Genomic DNA, 18295 nt, shown 5'->3' with positions numbered 1-18295 from the left:
GTCATGGTCTCCCTGATGCAGAGAATCACGTGACTTTCAGTCAGAAACATTTCTTCCTATTTTATCCCTTTTTTTTAATCCAATCTTTTAAATTCATGAATACTGAAGCAAAAAAGTCAACAAGACGCAAAAGACATTACATGCCAGAAGAAGCGACACATTCATGTTTCACGTCTCATTTTGTTTTTCAATAAACATGCACAATTAAAGAGCAACACGATTTCCATTCTTATGATTTTATTGAAAAACTGCCCATTTCACATTGAATGAAATCTGACACATTTTTACAAGTAGGCTTGTTCTGTGAAATAAAGTGAATGAAGGAATAATTCGTAGACATTACAGTAAATCAAATTGAGTAGCTATATAATACATTAAAATAATTCATTTTATTTAACTAGGAAGAAATAAGAGGCGTTCCTAGATAAAGTCTATTCCTGTTAAGTTGGCCCCACAGCACAGAGCCCTTGGTTCATGCTGCTCACTGCCTCCAGGCTTATTATTGGTCTACAAACCGACGCAGCGCTCCTCGTGCGTTGGTTTTAAAAACAGGCAGGAGCGTCTGTCAGTCTGTCACCCTGCAGCCTCCACTTTACGCCTGTTGACCACAGACAGCTGATGTCGCACAAGTGCATCTGCTCCAGGATCATACAGGACAGTGAGTATTCCTAACACTGGGACTTCAGTCTGTAATATGATCTGTTTGACAGCTGCAGCGGTGTTTGCACAGTGAGGACAGGCGTGCGTCCGGCTGCAGCTCCGGCTGTGCTGGTGCTGAGAACAGGTTACACATGCGCATGTGAAGTCTGCGCGTAGATGTGAGGGGTCGTTTGTGAGCAGATAACGAAGGCTTTTTTTCATTTCTAAAAGGACACGATTCGTAGTATTTCTATTTTTGCTTCCAACCCCGCATTGAAGACAAGGCTTCTGTTGTGCTGCTGCTGCTGCCGGAGGCTCGGTGTCTCAGAGAGGGGTCTTAAACCCTACCGGAGGTTCAGGTCCGGACACGCAGGAAGGCAAACGCCCATCCTATATGTGACTATGTGTTGTTGTAATGTAGCTCGGACGTAAACAGAGACATCAGCAGGCTTTGGAGGGAACAATGATTGGCCTTTAACGCCTCACTGGCAGATGCGAGCATGATTTGCATGGGGGTTTATTTTGGGGAAAACAGTCTCAACCGCCGGCGTCGTCATCCACCAACCAAACAATCTGATGGATTCATGTGCAGAGGATTTACATAATTGTATTTTGTTCTAAAAGGATTCATTTATTCTTTTTTAAGCGTGAATAAAGGACCAGACAAGGACTAACAGAAAGACTGCTGTGGCGCACGGAGTAGGTGCGTATAGTGGTCAGGCTTTTGACTGGTTCATGTTACTGTTGGACAGATATAATTTATTTGTGAGAAATGTCAGAGTACTGTCCGTTTTATAACACATATTTCTTGTGTATTTAACATTAAAATAGTTTAATTATTAGCTTTGGATGTTGTAATGCCACTAGCGTACATTTGGTACATTTTTCCTCGCTGCACTCTGCTTTAAATGGACCTCAAATTCGATGTTCTCTCAGTTTAGCTTTTTAATCGAAGTGCAATTTGTGTAATGTGAACATAATTATTATTTTAAATACCTTTAAAGATGGATTAACCTGCTACTTTTTCGTCATTGAGCCGTTGCAGAGCTCCCTGTGCCTTTGGATACACCTGTGCACATTTGGAGATGTCCATTTGGATCCAAAGCGCTCTATTAGTCCTGTTGGATTCTACGCTCTTGTAAATATTTTTCTTCTTATTTTTCTGGTCCAGTCCAAACGAAAAGGGTCTCTTTGACTCAATAAATACCACCATGGAGTGTCTGTAGTCTCTCAAAGACGCTCCAGGGCTTGGCAAACGCACCAAAGGCGACAGAAAGAGTCCCAGAGTTCAGCTGCGCACTGACTGACAATTGCGCTTCTGTATCAACTGTAAGCCTGCTAGATGGACTAGAATAAGTTGAAAATATGGGGGTAGGACTTGTTGTATTTGAGGAGTGGGTTTTGCTGTTTTTGGTCATTAAAAAATAATTTTAATATTTTTTTTAACAGTTTACATATATTTGGGTCCAAAAGGGCCAGTTTTGGGTTCTAGGGGCTCTTTGGGCCCTTAATAAATGGCAAAGACCAATTTGGACACCCCTACAAACTAGACATACATGGAAGTGTCCTTTTTGCAGGGATTGCTGGGAAGAAGAAGGAGGCTGTCGAGGTTGGGACTTGTGAAGAGGAAGGCATAGGCAGGGCCAGTGTCAAAAAGGTAAGAAATCCTCTCTCCTGATGTGGCCAGTGGTGCCCAATGTTGGCTAAAGGGCGCATAGAGACTGTATAGTTGACATTTAGACGGTAAAATTGAACTTTTAAGATGTATTTTGGTGTATATTTGGTGTGATAGAGAAGGGAGGGTCAGGGCATTATGGTTTGCATTAACAAGGAAACATGGAGGCACGGCTAGGGGGAGCCATAGCTGGGCAGGAAGGCAGTTATCAGGCCCTGTGCTGTGGGAGAGAGGATGTGGAGCTTATTTTTAGTACTCACAGACACAGAGAGAAGTTCTTCATCGTTGTTGTTGTACGTTTGTCTTCATTTATGTAGTTTATGTTTGAGCAACATTTGCTTCAAGGGTTTACACTTCCTTAGTGAAGTGCCACAGGCTGTCATCTGTACAGACACACAGGAAACATGGAGAAGTGGAAGAAACTTGTTCAAACCAGTCTTAAAATTGTAAACAATATAATTAAAGAAGATTTTTAAAAAGAATATAGAGGGGATATTAGCATTAGCATCAGCATTAGCATTGCTGTGATCATAGAAAACATTAAAGATGGCCGCTCTTCACTGCAGGCAGACACAGGTGAGAGTAACCTGACACTTCCTGATTAGACTTTAAGAGCTGATTTGTTCACGACTAAAATGCAATTTCACGTTTATTTGTTATTAAATGTGAATAATGATATCTTCTGATAGACAGTCTGCGTGTGAATGCACAGAGAGGCAGAAATAAAAAGCTTCAGGCTGACACTTTAGTGACTGTGGGAGTGTTGATGTGTCATGTGTTGTCTTTAAAGGCCCTGCAGCTGCTGGGCACTGATTGGTCGATCCATTGCATATATTTCCTACTAAAAGCCTGTCATTGAAGTCATTTTAAATCACTTTTTGACACATACAGACACATTTTGATTAAAAAATAACCCGGTTTAATCATTTATTTAGAACCAGTGACATTGAGATTGATTAAAAATGTTCCAAATAAATCAAGCTCTCTCATTAATGTTTTACATGAAGGTCAGGAGGCGATTTAGGGAGGATTTTATCGACACAAAGGGTTAATTTTCAGTTTCACATTCCAAGGAAGCAGCAGAAAGCTGTCAGATTAATCTAAACCCTTCATTTTATCATGTATATAGCTCATATATGAATAGTGTAACATAAGTGTAATGTTTGATTGACTCAGAGGTCATTTAATGTAATTAACCCTTTAATTACCTTGGTCTCTTGCTGGTGAGCCCTGCTGTGGGAGGACGTAGAGGGATATCTGGTGTAGAGCAACATCTGTGAAAACAAGGACGAAAACATAAAAAATAATGTACTGATCATTTAATATCTTACATATAACAAACTACATAGCAGTAACAGACGTGATCATGCGAATGAAGCAGGAAAAAAAAAAACATTCATATCCATGCAGAGAGTACAGCCGCTGAGAATATGGGACGTTAAAAAGGAGTAGACTCTATAAAACTAAGACTTTGAGGAACACTTGAGTGAGATTTTGTTTCATTTTATGAAATATTTGAAGAGGAAGTGTGTGAAGTACAGAGAGAGGAACATGTTGGGTTTGTTGTTGTTGCTTAATTCATGCATTTGAACACATCATTTAAAGTTATCCTGAAGATAAAGGGTTAAATCCTGTGAGTGTCACTGCTTTCAGTCCACACTGGTGGTGCTGAAATCAGATGGAGAATAACATGAGCGTAGTTGTCATTAAAGTTAAATCACCGCCTCCCGGTGGTAAAGACAGCAAGTTACAATAAAGAGCAAAACAGAAACAGAAATAACAGCCTCTGACATTCGTGTGTGTGTGTGTGTGTGTTTATTTCAGGGCCTGTTTGAACTTGCACAGCTGTAATGGTCATCAGTTGTCAGGGTCCCAGCTGTTGACACAACACTGGTGTTATCTTCCAGCACGCATGCTGCTGAGCTGTGACTGACTGACTGAGGAGTCCTGTGAGATATCAGGACGCTTAACAGGAGTCTTTGAGCCACATGTAGCTCTGTGCTGGATTTCCTCGTCCTAGTTTGTGTTAGTGGACAAACATCCCAGTGTGATCCTTCACACGACTAAGCTCTGAAAAATCGGACTGAAAACACAACAGTCCAGCCTCTTAGCTAGCTTCAAATATCTTCCTTTGTTGTAGCGCAGCTCCTGTTATGTAACAAACAAGTCGTACAGCTCCGTCAGCCGTGACATTATTTGTTTTTTGCAGCTGAGCGTTTCTGGAGTGAACGCCTTTTAGCTGCTGCCTGCTAGCGTCCGAGCATGCTGCTGAGGAGCTATCAGCTCGGCCCATAGACACACACGCAGAGCGGCCTGGTGCTGAAAGAGGGAGAGAGCCTGTTAACTCCTTCACTGCTGGAAAACAAGAACAAGCCAGGGACACAACTCTGATCACTTCCTCATGAACTTAAATCTGCACAATCCCAACGTTCAGGTTTGATGTGCTCAAAAAGTCGTTCTTGTGTCTGATGCTCTGTTTGTCTTTTGTTTCAGGAATCCTGATCAGGACCAGAGTCCCTTTATCGCTGTGACAAACCAGGAAGAAAAGAAATCTGATGTAAGAAGCATCAAAATATCTCTCCAACATCTCACAGCGTCCTGCATGAGAATGGATGATTTTATTTAAAACTAAATATTAAAATAAAACGATAAAAAACTAAAGTCAAGTAGCAAGTGTCTGAAAAGGAGCAGCTAGTTTAGATATATATCCATATCTCTCTCACTTTTTGTTATTTAAACAAATTCTCAATTGTGTTTACAACTAATACACAAACAAGCGTCCCCAGTTTATTGGTTTTACAAAGCTAAGATACACCCAGTGCTACAAAATAGAAGCCCCTAAATACACCCAGTGCTACAAAATAGAAGCCCCTAAATACACCCAGTGCTACAAAATAGAAGCCCCTAAATACACCCAGTGCTACAAAATAGAAGCCCCTAAATACACCCAGTGCTACAAAATAAAAGCCCCTAAATACACCCAGTGCTACAAAATAAAATCCCCTAAGCCCCTAAATACACCCAGTGCTACAAAATAAAAGCCCCTAAAACAAACTTTGGTCTTCCACATAGCTGCCAAAGAGATCTGTTTTATTATAGATTTTAAATAGATTTACATGTGTTTGTTTCAGCTCCACCTTGTACCCTGAAGTACTTAGACTCTTCTCACTGTGTGAACACTTTAAATTAACCCCTCCAGCAGAACCAGAATCATGCTGGACAGACGTCTGCAAAAACTGTGTCGATGGTGTGCAGTTTGAGAGGGCTTGAGAAGGGATGAAAATGAGTAATGGGAGACACTGTAAAGACATCACACTTTGCCTTGGAAACAGATGAAGAGAAATTTCAACCCTCAGTGTGCATCATATTGATTTCATTTCAGTGTTTATCGGGATGTTTCGTGTAAATTTGCCTCCTCAGAACCGTCACACTTGATGATGTCACAGTGGGCCGTCATTAAACACTCACACACTTCACTTCAGAGTCTGTGAGCGTAGAGTTTGAGGCATCCTTGGATTTAGCAGTCATTGAATTTGTTAAGTGCTTTTTTGCAGTTAGTAAACTGTGATGTTTCTCTCCTCTTATCTCGCTCACAGACTTCAACGCGGTGACATCATCATCCGCTCAGCTGGACACCATGATGGACGAGGACATCGTCGAGGACCGGGCCAAGCTGAAGCAGGGCCTGTGCAAAGTGCTGCAGTGTGTTGCCACCATCTCTTCCGCTGCCGCCGTGGTTAACCCCATCTTCGGCGTGGCCGGCTCCCTGATCCGCGTGGTTCTGCACCACATCGACGACGAGGACATACGCACCCTGAAGCGGGAGTTTGGCTCGGTGAACCGCGGGCTGGACCAGCTGTCCCAGATGAACCGCAACACGCTGGTCCAGATCAAAAAGGAAACGCTGGACGGCCAGTACTCCCGCGTGGAGGAGAACCTGAAGAACCAGTTCAGGATGTTCATGGCGATGGTGGAGGCGCGGCCGGACCACCGCGAGCGCAAGAAGGACGACTTCGAGGAGAGCTACGCCAACGACCTGGGAGACCAGAACCTGCACACGCTGTACGACGGCGTGGTGGGCACGCCCAAGCTCTTCAGCCGGCCCATCCTGGAGGTGTACCTGAAGCACTCGCAGGGCGACCGCCAAACCATGGAGCGACTGTGCACGCGCCTCACCTACCTGTTCTGCATCGGCCTCATCGCCCTCATGGGCTACGCCGCCGTCATCGGAGACGACGAGGAGGGTCTGAGCGAGGAGTGGGCCGAGAGGATGGAGAAGGTGCAGGAGAAGATGCAGGAGGCTCTGCGGCGTTGCCATTAAAGAGGAAGCATGAAGAAGAGTTTTTTTAATTTTTTCCTGCGATGCTTCCTTTTCAGGACTTAAATGTCCAAATTCCCTCTGCATCTCCTACGCCTTCCTCCTTTTTCCTTTTCTCTCCCTATAAGCACTTTGTAAGCATCCACAACATGTTTCATTCTGCTCATAACACTAACGACCTAAATGTCCTACAGTCTCTGAGCCACATGCACACACAAGATAAAAAAAGAGAAGAAATGATTGACTAGATATCACGATAGTCTCAATGTGACAACAATGATGCTTCACGTTGTGAGTGAAATCTCTGTAGTTACACAGATTTATCTCAATTTCATCTCTATGATGACTCATTAATCTACTCTGAAAAGCCATTTAAGGAAACTAAACACTTTATATCTCGCTACGTAACACTAAAGCCTTTTAAATGTGCAGTCTGGTCCCCACATGGAAATAAGACTGTGATATAAATGCACCTTGTTTTCACTTTAAATGTTTGACACTCCAGTGTTTCCCCAACCATTACGCACTTATTTAAGTTCTAACGTTATGTTTGTTTCACCAAAAAAAAAAAAAAACCCGAAAACGAGCAAAACACCTCGACACCAGAGACATGACTGTTTTCATTACAGCAGGAATAAGAAGCAGCAAGTGTTTGTGGCTGTCATATTCATGTTAATCCACTAGGGGGAGCTATCACAATCCACACCATTGCTTTGCACAGAAGTCGACATTTAGTAAAACACTATTAAACCAATCCAAACACGTAGCAGACGTCCCAAAGTTTCCATTTCTATGAATGTAACTCCAATGATGTTGTTATTGGCTCAGAATGCAGCGAGCATGATGACATCACAAACTATTTGATATCAAACCTCATCGAATTTAAGTCTCACTTCTGAAGCTGCTCGTCTTTTTACAGTAAACTGACAGAATTTAAAACACTAAAAGAAGATTTCAAATCTGAATATTTGTGACATCTGCTGAAGCTCCTCACCAAAGAATGACACTAAATATCTTTCTCTGTTGTTCTTTTCATCTCTGATGAGTGTTTGTTTTCCACACTTTGGAGGTATGTTGTGTTTGCAGCGTCGAACCGACAGCTCTTTTTTCTGTTCCACGTGTCCTGGTGCCTTAAGGAAGTTCACGAGGTGCACCAAGTGTGTTTGTAATATACGAGAGTAAAACTATTTATGGCTTTCTTCTTTACTGTTTGGCCGTTTAGAGCGAACAAAAACTCCTCCAGGTCATTTTCTTAGGGTTTGGCTCATCTCGTCTTGTCCTCCTCTGACCAACAGTGCCTGAATGTGCCAATTATTTTGTCTTCGTGCTTCTTTATTCTGAGGGTTTTTTTGTCTTAGTCATTTAAGTACATTTGTATGTTATATTAAAGGACTTTATTCTCCAGGTTAGATTTGATTTTATTCGTACATACTTTTTGTAAATGTTTTTTTATTTGTTATTTTACTGAACACATGGTATTAGTGTAGTATCAGGGAGGGGTTTGTATCTCTGCACCAGGACAGTTCAAAGAGTCAACAAGGTTAGAAATGAGAAAAGAGCGAACATGTGACCACTAAACAACCTCTGATCGTCATCGATGGCTTTCTATCTGTCAGTTCGTCTGATCCCACACAGGCCCCGCCTACTTTCCTCTCATCTTTTCAGCAGCTGACTCGGCCCTGAACTCTTTCAAAGTTCTTCTCTTATTGCTACATCACGTTCATTATAAGGCTGTGTACACAATCTATAAATGCTGTCAATATGGAGGACTATTAAACCTCGTAAAGGCTTTCTGTTGAAATGTTCAGTGTGAATGTGTTTGCCTTTTTTTGTTCTGATCCATGACGCCTTGTTGTACATGTACCACTACAAATAAACGTGAGTAAAAGAAGTTGGACGTTTTCTCATTTTCTCTTTACGCTGACAAAAAAATAATGTGGAGATACACCTCAGAACAAGTTCAAGTTACATTTTGTAACAATGCTGTGTCATCAGTATTATCTGATCTGATCTACTCCTGAGATCACTGAGACCCAATCTAACATTTCTGCACAAAGTTTCTGTTTACACAGCACAATTGTATGGAAATGTATGTTTTTCTTTGTTCTGTAAATCATATACACACATACCTGCACAGCTGGTCTTATATGCTTTCACTGTTCGGAATATGCTAACGATTTTGCACCAAAAAACCAAGTCAAAGTCCATGTTTGGGTTGATGTAGTGGGCAAAAAAATAAACTATTACTATAGTGAGATACACTACCAGGTCGAGTGCACAGCCACGTCTCATCACTGTTATCATGAGTGTGTTGTTATTTGAAGGCCATTTAGAAAGTTGTGAACAACAATCTATCGAAAGTGCTCTTGTACAAACCACTGAAACATTTAGCGCCACTGGGGCCGGTAAGGATGATTGTGTTCGGTCAATCATTCCAGTGTGTGTCAAGGCACAACAGGGAACCAGGACAGTGACTACGTACGCATTTCTGGACCCTGGTAGCTCTGCTACTTTTGCTACAGAGTCACTGATTAGTCAGCTTAACATGCATGTATGCAATACAAGCATCTCATTGCGAACAATGGGAAATTAATCTGTAGTAAACATGTACATTGTGACTGGACTAGAAATCAGCAGCCTTGAAGGCATGCAGTTTATCGAACTTCCAGAGGTATTTGCACAAGAGAACATCCCAGTAAAAAAGATAATATCCAAGAGGATATTATCAGCTGGTCTCACCTAAAGGAGGTGAAACTTCCGACTATAGAGGTAGAGATTACTCATTGGAGCAAATGTTACCAAGGTGATGGAGCAACAGCAAGTGGTCAACAGCGTGGATGATAGACCGTACGCTGTAAGAACAATATTAGGCTGGACAGTGAATGGCCTTCTGAAAGGTGAAAGTGAAATGGACTCAAACAAACTAACAAAAGTGACTGCAAATCAAATCTCGGTGACCAGGCTAGAGGAGCTCTGGCAACTGCAGTTCAAGCTGGACTTTCCTGATGCTGGACAAAATGAAGACATGGAGATGTCCAAATATGACCACCATTTTATCAACATGGTGTCTCAAATATTGGATGGTCATTACACTATTTGTCTTCCAGTGAGGAACCAATCATTGTAAATGCCAAACAACCCAACTGTTGCTGAGCAACGTCTGTTGAACTTATAGAAAAGATTCTCCAGAGATGTCAAGTTTTACGGAGAGAATGTTGCTTTCATGGATGACATCAACAAAAAAGGCTATGCAGTGAAGCTTGACAGTGATGGTAGCAGGACAAATGATGGACTTACATGGTATTATATGTTCCACCATGCAAGGGTCAGCGATGAAGACACAGATCTATTCAGGTTTCTCTGGGGCCTGAAGTGAACTACAATCAGGAACTTGTTGAACACAAGATGTTAGTCCACATCTTTGGTACAACATCTTCATCAAGTGTTGCATCTTTTGCACTACAGCAATGTGCAAAAGATTTTGAAGAGGAATTTGGAAAAACATTTACGTTGACGACTGTCTTAAGTCAACTACTGATGAAGACACAGCAATCAAGCTTTGCACTGAGGAGAGAAGCATGTTGACTAAAGGTGGATTCCGTCTCACAAAAGGGTCAAGCAACAGTCAGAAGTTGTTGAACTCGATTCCTGAGGAGAAAAGAGCTCATGGATTTAAAGACCTGGACTTGGATGATTGTAACTTGCTGATGGAGAGAGCACTGGGAATCCAGTGGTGTGCTGAATCTGATCAGTTCAAATTCAAGAGCAATCTCAAAGATTGACACACACAAGAAGAGGCCTGCTCTCTCTTGTCAGTTCTATCTTTGACCCTCTGGGCTTTCTAGCTCCGGTGACACTGCCCGCTAAAAGAATTCTCCAAGATCTCTGCAGGCAGAAATACAGTTTGGAGGATGAAGGCCTGCCAGAGCATGTTGTGAAAATCTGGAAAAAAGTGGATCTCAAGTTTACAACAGCTGGAAGAGTTTGGAGTTGACAGATGCACCAGGAAAAGGCAGTTGGGTAAACCAGTCTTTGCACAGCTACATCACTTTGTTAATGCAAGCGAAGATGCCTATAGTACAACAAGTTATCTACTGCTTCGCAATGCATCTGAAGAAGCTCAATGCACCCTGGTGATGGCTAAGGCAAGGGTTGCACCTTTGAAGTCTCTAACTGTCCCAAGAATGGAACTTACTGTGGCCACAGTCAAGCTGGACAAGCTTCTCAAGAAAGAGCTAGAACTTCAAGATTCAGTCTTTTGGACTGACAGCATGGCTGTGCTAAAGTACTTTAACAGTGAAAGCACAAGATTCCAGACTTTAGTTTCGAACAGAATCTCAGCAATCTTGCCACACTCTCAGACCTCTCAGTGAAGACTTGTCAATACCAACTTGAATCCTGCTGATTATGAGTCAAGAGGACAAACTGTGGAAGCATTCTTAAAGAATGAAAGCTGGCTTTCAGGGTCAAGTTTCTTTCTCAGTAAACAAGAGGAGTGGCCTAAGAATCCAGACCCTGGAATGCTTGATGTTGATGAAACAGAGGTCAGAAGAGTGGCTCAAGCAAATGTCATCCAGGTTCAACAGCCCGAAGATGTGATGGACTAATTGCATGTTTTAGCTTCGTCCAAGATGAGTTGTAGGTCATCAGTTGCCTGGTTTCTTAAGTTGAAAGATTTGCTTAAGGAACTAAGAGCAAAGAGAAAAGAAGGAAACAAGAAATGGTGAAAGCAGGGTGAATCAGTTCTTGTCAAAGTGTGTACCTTGTAAAAGGTTACATGGAACTACTGGCAAGAAGCTCATGACAGATCTCCCAGAATGCAGGGTCCTGTCTGACGATCATCCATTCACAAGAGTTGGTGTAAACCACTTTGGCCCATTCTTGGTGAAAAGAGGAAGAATGCAAGTAAAGAGATATGGAGTCATCTTTACATGTCTCACTACACGAGCGGTACATCTGGATGTTGCATCTTCACTTGACACAGATGCGTGTCTCAACGCAATCAGGAGATTCCTTGCAAGAAGAGGACATTTAACAGACCCATTTATTCATTGTGTATTTTATTTTGAAATGTGTTTCTTAAGGTTTAGGGTGAAATTCCTCTTTGTTGCGCAAGGTAAAAACTGAAAAGTAAAGGATGCGGTTAAACTGCTTACACGTGTGAGATAAAGGTTCCAACTTATTGATTGATAAGATCTTTGTTTCAAGGTGTTTACACAGTGTTTTCAAGAGAAATGGAATTTAAAGGAACTACTTCAATAAAACCTGTGAAACATCAGTTTGAGAGCCAGACCATCTATACAGCCGGGGGACAGCTACAGGACAAGTCAAAGAAATGTACTCGGACAATGGAACCAACTTTCGGTCAGCTGACAGTGAGTTGAGGAAATCAATCAACAAATGGAACACCAGTAAGATTGCAGATACCTTGCAACAGAAGGGTGTCCAATGGCATTTTAATCCTCAGTATGGTTCTCACCATGGAGGATGATGGGAGTGGCTGATACGATCAGTAAGAAGGATTTTTAACATCACAGTGAAAGAACAGGTTCTTGATGAAGGTTTCTCTACTTTGCTGTGTGAAGCTGAGGCAGTCATAAACAGCAGGCCCATCACACAGACCTCTTCAGACCTCAATGATTTAAAAGGCTTAACACCAAACCACCTGTTGTTACTGAAGGTTAAACCAGAGCTACCACTATGTGTTTTTAACAAAGACGACCAGTATGCTAACCGCAGATGGAGACAAGTCCAATATCTTGCAGATGTCTTCTGGAAACGCTGGTGCAAGGAATACTTGACACAGCTCCAAGAACGTAAACGATGGTTTACACCTGGAAGGAACTTCTGTGCTGGTGATATGGTGCTAATTGTGGATAACACTTCACCCAGAAATTCATGGTTACTTGGAAGAATAGTGAAAACTCTGCCCAACAAGAAATGCCTTGTTCGTCAGGTGAAAGTGAAGACCAAGATCAAGGAGTCCGATAACCATAACTTTGTCTTCTTCAAGAAACTGAGGATATGTGAACTATTTTGGAACCAAGCCCTCAATTAAGAGGAGGAGCAGGTGATAATGCTCTCTCATATATTGTATGTTTTTGGATTAACCTGTATCTGTTGTTGTTTGTTTTTCTTCAAGAAAACATTGATCACATGGTCCTGTTTATTTTTTGGATGCAAATAACAAATTAGCGTCAAGCTAAGGCTTCATTCAGTGGAAACCTACTGGTACATTTTCCTCGCTGCACTCTGCTTTAAAATGAACCTGAAATTCGATATTTTAGATGGACTAGAATATTACAATATGGGGGTACTTGTTGTATTTGAGGAGTGGGCGTTGCTGTTTTTGGTCATTAAAAAAATCATTTTAATATTTGATTTTAGAGTTCATATATATTTGGGGCGTCCCAGGCGGTGTGAAGGTGTGAGGAACATGATGTCCATTGTTGTGTTTGTGTAGGTCATCCCAGATGTGTTTGTTCACCACCTTATATGCCTCTATGAAGGTTTATTCTCTGATGGGCCCACTGCCAAAACAGAACTGTAGCATTGCTTAATATGTAAATTATGTAATCTGAAACGTTTTCTTTTTGTTGTTGTTGTTTTTTAAAAATGGACCTCAAATTCGATATTCTCTTAGTTTAGCTTTTTAACCGAAGTGCAATCTGTGAAATGTGAACATAATTATTATTTTAAATGCCTTTAACGCTGGATTAACCTGCTACTTTTTTTGTCCTTGAGCCTTTGGAGAGCTCCCTGTGCCTTTGGATACACCTGTGCACATTTGGAGATGTCCCAGGGCTTGGCAAATGCACCAAAGGCGACAGAAAGAGTCCCAGAGTTCAGCTGTGCACTGACTGACAATTGTGCTTGTGTATTAACTGCACACCTGCTAGAAGGGCTAGACCATTAAAATATGGGGGTAGGACTTGTTGTATATGAGGAGTGGGCTTTGCTGTTTTTGGCCTTAAAAAATAATTTTAATATTTGATTTAAGAGTTCATATATATTTGGGTCCAAAGGGGCCAATTTTGGGTTCTAGGGGCTCTTTGGGCCCTTAATAAATGGCAAAGACCAATTTGGACACCCCTACAAATGAGACACATGGAAGTGTCCTTTTTGCAGGTATTGTTGGGAGGAAGAAGAAGGAGGCATTCGAGGTTGGGACTTGTGAAGAGGAAGGCATAGGCAGAGCCAGTGTCAGAAAAGTAAGAAATCCTCTCTCCTGATGTGGCCAATGGTGCCCAATGTTGGCTAAAGGGCGCATAGAGACTGTATAGTTGACATTTAGATGAAAAAAATGGAACTTCTAGTGTGTATTTTGGTGTATATTTGGTGTGATAGAGAAGGGAGGGTCAGGGCATTATGGTTTGCATTAACATGGAAACATGGAGGCACGGCTAGGGGAGCCATAGCTGGGCAGGAAGGCAGTTATCAGGCCCTGTGCTGTGGGAGAGAGGATGTGGAGCTTATTTTTAGTACTCACAGACACAGAGAGAAGTTCTTCATCATTGTTGTATGTATGTCTTCATTTATGTAGTTTATGTTACACTTCCTTGGTGAAGTGCCACAGGCTGTCCACTGTACAGACATACAGCAAACATGGAGAAGTGGAAGAAAGGTGTTCAAACAAGTCTTTAATAAAGAATAGTTTAAAAAGAATACAGAGAGGATCATAAAAAAACATTCAAGATGGCCTCTCGTCACTGCAGGCAGACAGGTGAGAGTAACCTGACACTTCCTTAATAGACTTTAAGAGCTGATTTGTTCACAACTAAAATGTAGTTTCATGTTTGCTTGTTTTTTTTTTAAATGAGAATAATTGATTTCTTCTGACAGACATGAACCCAATTCAGTCAGTTGTGTATAACCAGTTTCCTTGAGATTGATTAAAAATGCCCTTGACGTTTTACGTGAAGGTCAGGAGGATTTTATTGACACAAAGGATTGATTGATCAGTTAAAGATTGACATGAATCAGCAGGAAGCTGTCAGATTAATCTAAACCAATAATTTTATGATGTACAAAGCTCACAAGAACAAAAGCATAAAACAATAATGTTTTATTGACTAAACGGTCATTCGTGTAAAAATAAATAAATAATGTAATTAACCCTTTAATTACCTTGGTCTCTTGCTGGTGAGCCCTGCTGTGGGAGGACGTAGAGGGATATCTGGTGTAGAGCAACATCTGTGAAAACAAGGACGAAAACATAAAAAATAATGTACTGATCATTTAATATCTTACATATAACAAACTACATAGCAGTAACAGACGTGATCATGCGAATGAAGCAGGAAAAAAACCCATTCATATCCATGCAGAGAGTACAGCCGCTGAGAATATGGGACGATAAAAAGGAGTAGACTCTATAAAACTAAGACTTTGAGGAACACTTGAGTGAGATTTTGTTTCATTTTATGAAATATTTGAAGAGGAAGTGTGTGAAGTACAGAGAGAGGAACATGTTGGGTTTGTTGTTGTTGCTGAATTCATGCATTTGAACGCATCATTTAAAGTTATCCTGAAGATAAAGGGTTAAATCCTGTGAGTGTCACTGCTTTCCACACTGGTGGTGCTGAAACCAGATGGAGAATAACATGAGCGTAGTTGTCATTAAAGTTAAATCACCCCCCCCCCCCCCACCAAAACAGTGATAACAGCCTCTGACATTTGTGTGTGTGTGTGTGTGTGTGTGTGTGTGTGTGTGTGTGTGTGTGTGTCTGTGCTGGATTTCCTCGTCCTAGTTTGTGTTAGTGGACAAACATCCCAGTGTGATCCTTCACACGACTCAGCACTGAAAAATAGGACTGAAAACCTGACAGTCCAGCCTCTTAGCTAGCTTCAAATGTCTTCCTTTGTTGTAGCTCTTGTTCAGCTCCTGTTATGTAACACACAAGTTATCAAACGGCTATCGTCCGAACATGCCGTCTTGCTGCTGAGGAGCTATCAGCTCGGCCCATAGACACACACGCAGAGCGGCCTGGTGCTGAAAGAGGGAGAGAGCCTGTTAACTCCTTCACTGCTGGAAAACAGCAACAAGCCAGGAACACAACTCTGATCACTTCCTCATGAACTTAAATCTGCACAATCCAAACGTTCAGGTTTGATGTGCTCAAAAAGTCGTTCTTGTGTCTGATGCTCTGTTTGTCTTTTGTTTCAGGAATCCTGATCAGGACCAGAGTCCCTTTATCGCTGTGACAAACCAGGAAGAAAAGAAATCTGATGTAAGAAGCAACAAAATATCCCTCCAACATCTCACAGCGTCCTGCCTGTTAGGTTTTAAACTTAAATAAGTGAATGGATGACTTAATTACTAATTAAAGATTTAAACAAATAAAGTTAAATAACAAAAGTAAAGTAACTGTTGGAAAAGGAGCAGCTAGTTTAGATATATATCCATATCTTTTTCTCACTTTTCTTCTTTTAAATTAGATGTTATTTAAACAAATTCTTAAATGCAATTCAACTAATACACAAACAAGCGTCACCAGTTTATTTGACCCCTTTAAATAAATGACAATCCTGGTGTTACAAACCCAAGATACTCACAGTGCTACAAAATAAAAGCCCCTAAAATAAGCATTCCTCTTCCATATACCTGCCAAAGAGATCCGTTTTATTTTACTTTCTGAATTGATTTGTTTCAGCTCCTCACAGCTCCACCTCGTACCCTGAAATATTTCTTTATTTTATTTAACCTTTATTTATCCAGGAAAAGTCTCATTGAGGTTAAACAACTATTTTTCAACTGAGCACTGCAGAAGTTACACAGTACGCAGACACCAATTAAAATGATTAAAAAAAAACAGTTAAGTACTAAAGTTGTAAAAAAAACAACACTCGGACCCTTTTCACTGTGTGAACACATTGATGTTGTTTTTATATTCAAATTTGACTCATTAAATTAACTTCTCGAGCAGAACAGAATCATGTTGGACAGCCGTCTGCCAAAACTGTGTCGAGGTTGAGCGGGGATAGAGGGAGATGCAGAAATCTCCACTTAAAGCCTCACGGCATGCAGAGCTGGAGTTTGAGAGGGCTTGAGAAGGGATCAAAATGAGTAATGGGACACACTGCGAAGACATCATATGTTGCCTTGGAAACAGATTAACAGAAAGGCCAACCCTTAGTGTGCATTCATATTGACTGTTTCATGTTTCGTGTAAATATGCAGAAAGTGAAGAATGTGTCTCCTCAGAACCGTCACACTTGATGATGTCACAGTGGGACGTCATTAAACACTCACACACTTCACTTCAGAGTCTGAGAGTCTGAGAGTCTGTGAGCGTAGAGTTTGAGGCATCCTTGGATTTAGCAGTCATTGAATTTGTTAAGTGTTTTTTTGCAGTTAGTAAACTGTGATGTTTCTCTCCTCTTATCTCGCTCACAGACTTCATGATGGACATCGTCGACCACCGGGCCAAGCTGAAGCAGGGCCTGTGCAAAGTGCTGCATTGTGTTGCCAACATCTCCTCCGCTGCCGCTGGGATTAACCCCATCTTCGGCGTGGCCGGCTCCCTGATCCACGTGGTTCTGCACCACATTGACGATGAGGACACACAAACCCTGAAGCGGGAGTTTGACTCGGTGAACCGCGGGCTAGACCAGCTGTCCGAGAAGAACCGTGAATTTCTGGATGAGTTCAAGAAGACGTCCGTGGACAAAAAGTACTGCAAAGAGGAGGCGATCCTGAAGAGCCAGTTCAGGATGTTCATGGCGATGGTGGATGCGCAGCCGGAACACCGCGAGCGCAAGAAGGAAGACTTCATGAAGAGTTACGCCAACGACAAGGGGGACCAGAGCCTGAACACGCTGTACGACGGCGTGGTGGGCGAAGGGAAGGCCTTCAAGGGCCCAGGGCCCATCCTGGAGGTGTATCTGACGTACTCGCAGAACGACTGCCAAACCATGGAGCAACTGTGCACACGCCTCACCCACCTGTTCTGCATCGGCCTCATCGCCCTCATGGGCTACACCGCCATCTTCGGAGATGACGAGGAGGCTCGGAGAAAGGAGTGGGCCAAGAAGATGGAGAAGGTGCAGGAGAAGATGGAGGAGGCTCTGCAGAAGTGCCATTAAAGAGGAAGCATGAGAACAGTTTTTTTTTCTGCGATGCTTTCTTTTCAGGACTCAAATGTCCACATTCCCTCTGCATCTCCTACGCCTTCCTCCTTTTTGCTTTTCTCTCCCTATTAGCACTTTGTAAGCATCGACTCCGCTGCTCGATGGGCGACAGCATGTCTCATTTTATCATTTTAATGTTGATCCACTAGGGGGAGCTATCATAATCCACACCATTTCTTTGCACAAAATATGTAACTCAATAAAACACCACGAAAACCAATCCTTGTTCCTCATTTCCAATGATTGCCAATAACACACAGATAGGGGTGAAGTTTTACGCAGATGCAATCAATGATAATCCATTCGTTATTTTTGTTGAGTTGATGGTATATTGTAAATTTGATGAATAAAAGATTAGAACAAAACATACTAGTTCCAGTGTTTTTTCTGACAACAATAAACACAAAAAGGGGTCTTACAAGAGGATTTCAAATCTGAATATTTGTGACGCTACATCTGCTGAAGCTCCTCACCAAAGAATGACACTAAATATCTTTCTCTGTTGTTCTTTTCATCTCTGTTGAGTGTTTGTT

At 41.8% G+C, this 18295-nt stretch overlaps 3 protein-coding genes and 1 long non-coding RNA gene across 11 annotated transcripts in view; 3 read left to right on the top strand and 1 right to left on the bottom strand.

Moving 5' to 3' along the window:
• The window catches only part of sv2a (synaptic vesicle glycoprotein 2A), a 215272-nt gene that overhangs the window by 168722 nt on the left and 28255 nt on the right, over positions 1-18295 (top strand). The gene's annotated exons all lie outside the window — the stretch shown is intronic.
• The window catches only part of LOC306823420, a 42528-nt gene continuing 24756 nt past the window's right edge, over positions 524-18295 (bottom strand). For 7 of the 8 annotated variants that reach the window (XR_013778994.1, XR_013778995.1, XR_013778996.1 and 4 more), the window contains 4 exons: positions 14760-14825; positions 14122-14216; positions 3523-3588; positions 2303-2697 (listed from right to left, as the gene is read on the bottom strand). This is a non-coding gene — a long non-coding RNA (uncharacterized lncRNA). Of the gene's footprint in view, positions 599-2302; positions 2698-3522; positions 3589-14121; positions 14217-14759; positions 14826-18295 lie in introns of those variants that run through there. The other variant, XR_013778999.1, reaches the window with a different exon arrangement.
• LOC306823417 (protein rapunzel-like) lies at positions 2261-8523 on the top strand. The gene is made up of 3 exons (XM_079342923.1): positions 2261-2296; positions 4808-4871; positions 5911-8523. Exon 3 carries the CDS (start codon positions 5952-5954, stop codon positions 6633-6635), a length of 684 nt encoding a protein of 227 aa, XP_079199049.1. The 5' UTR covers positions 2261-2296; positions 4808-4871; positions 5911-5951; the 3' UTR covers positions 6636-8523.
• On the top strand, positions 13259-18093 carry LOC306823418 (protein rapunzel-like). The gene is made up of 4 exons (XM_079342924.1): positions 13259-13557; positions 13761-13843; positions 15799-15862; positions 17029-18093. Exon 4 carries the CDS (start codon positions 17034-17036, stop codon positions 17715-17717), a length of 684 nt encoding a protein of 227 aa, XP_079199050.1. The 5' UTR covers positions 13259-13557; positions 13761-13843; positions 15799-15862; positions 17029-17033; the 3' UTR covers positions 17718-18093.

The sequence above is a fragment of the Symphodus melops genome (assembly GCF_947650265.1).
Source record: "Symphodus melops genome assembly, chromosome: 5".
In the NCBI taxonomy this organism is placed as follows: Eukaryota; Metazoa; Chordata; class Actinopteri; order Labriformes; family Labridae; genus Symphodus; species Symphodus melops.
Note: the sequence above shows the minus strand (reverse complement) of the source record. Positions and strands in the feature narration are given on the sequence as shown.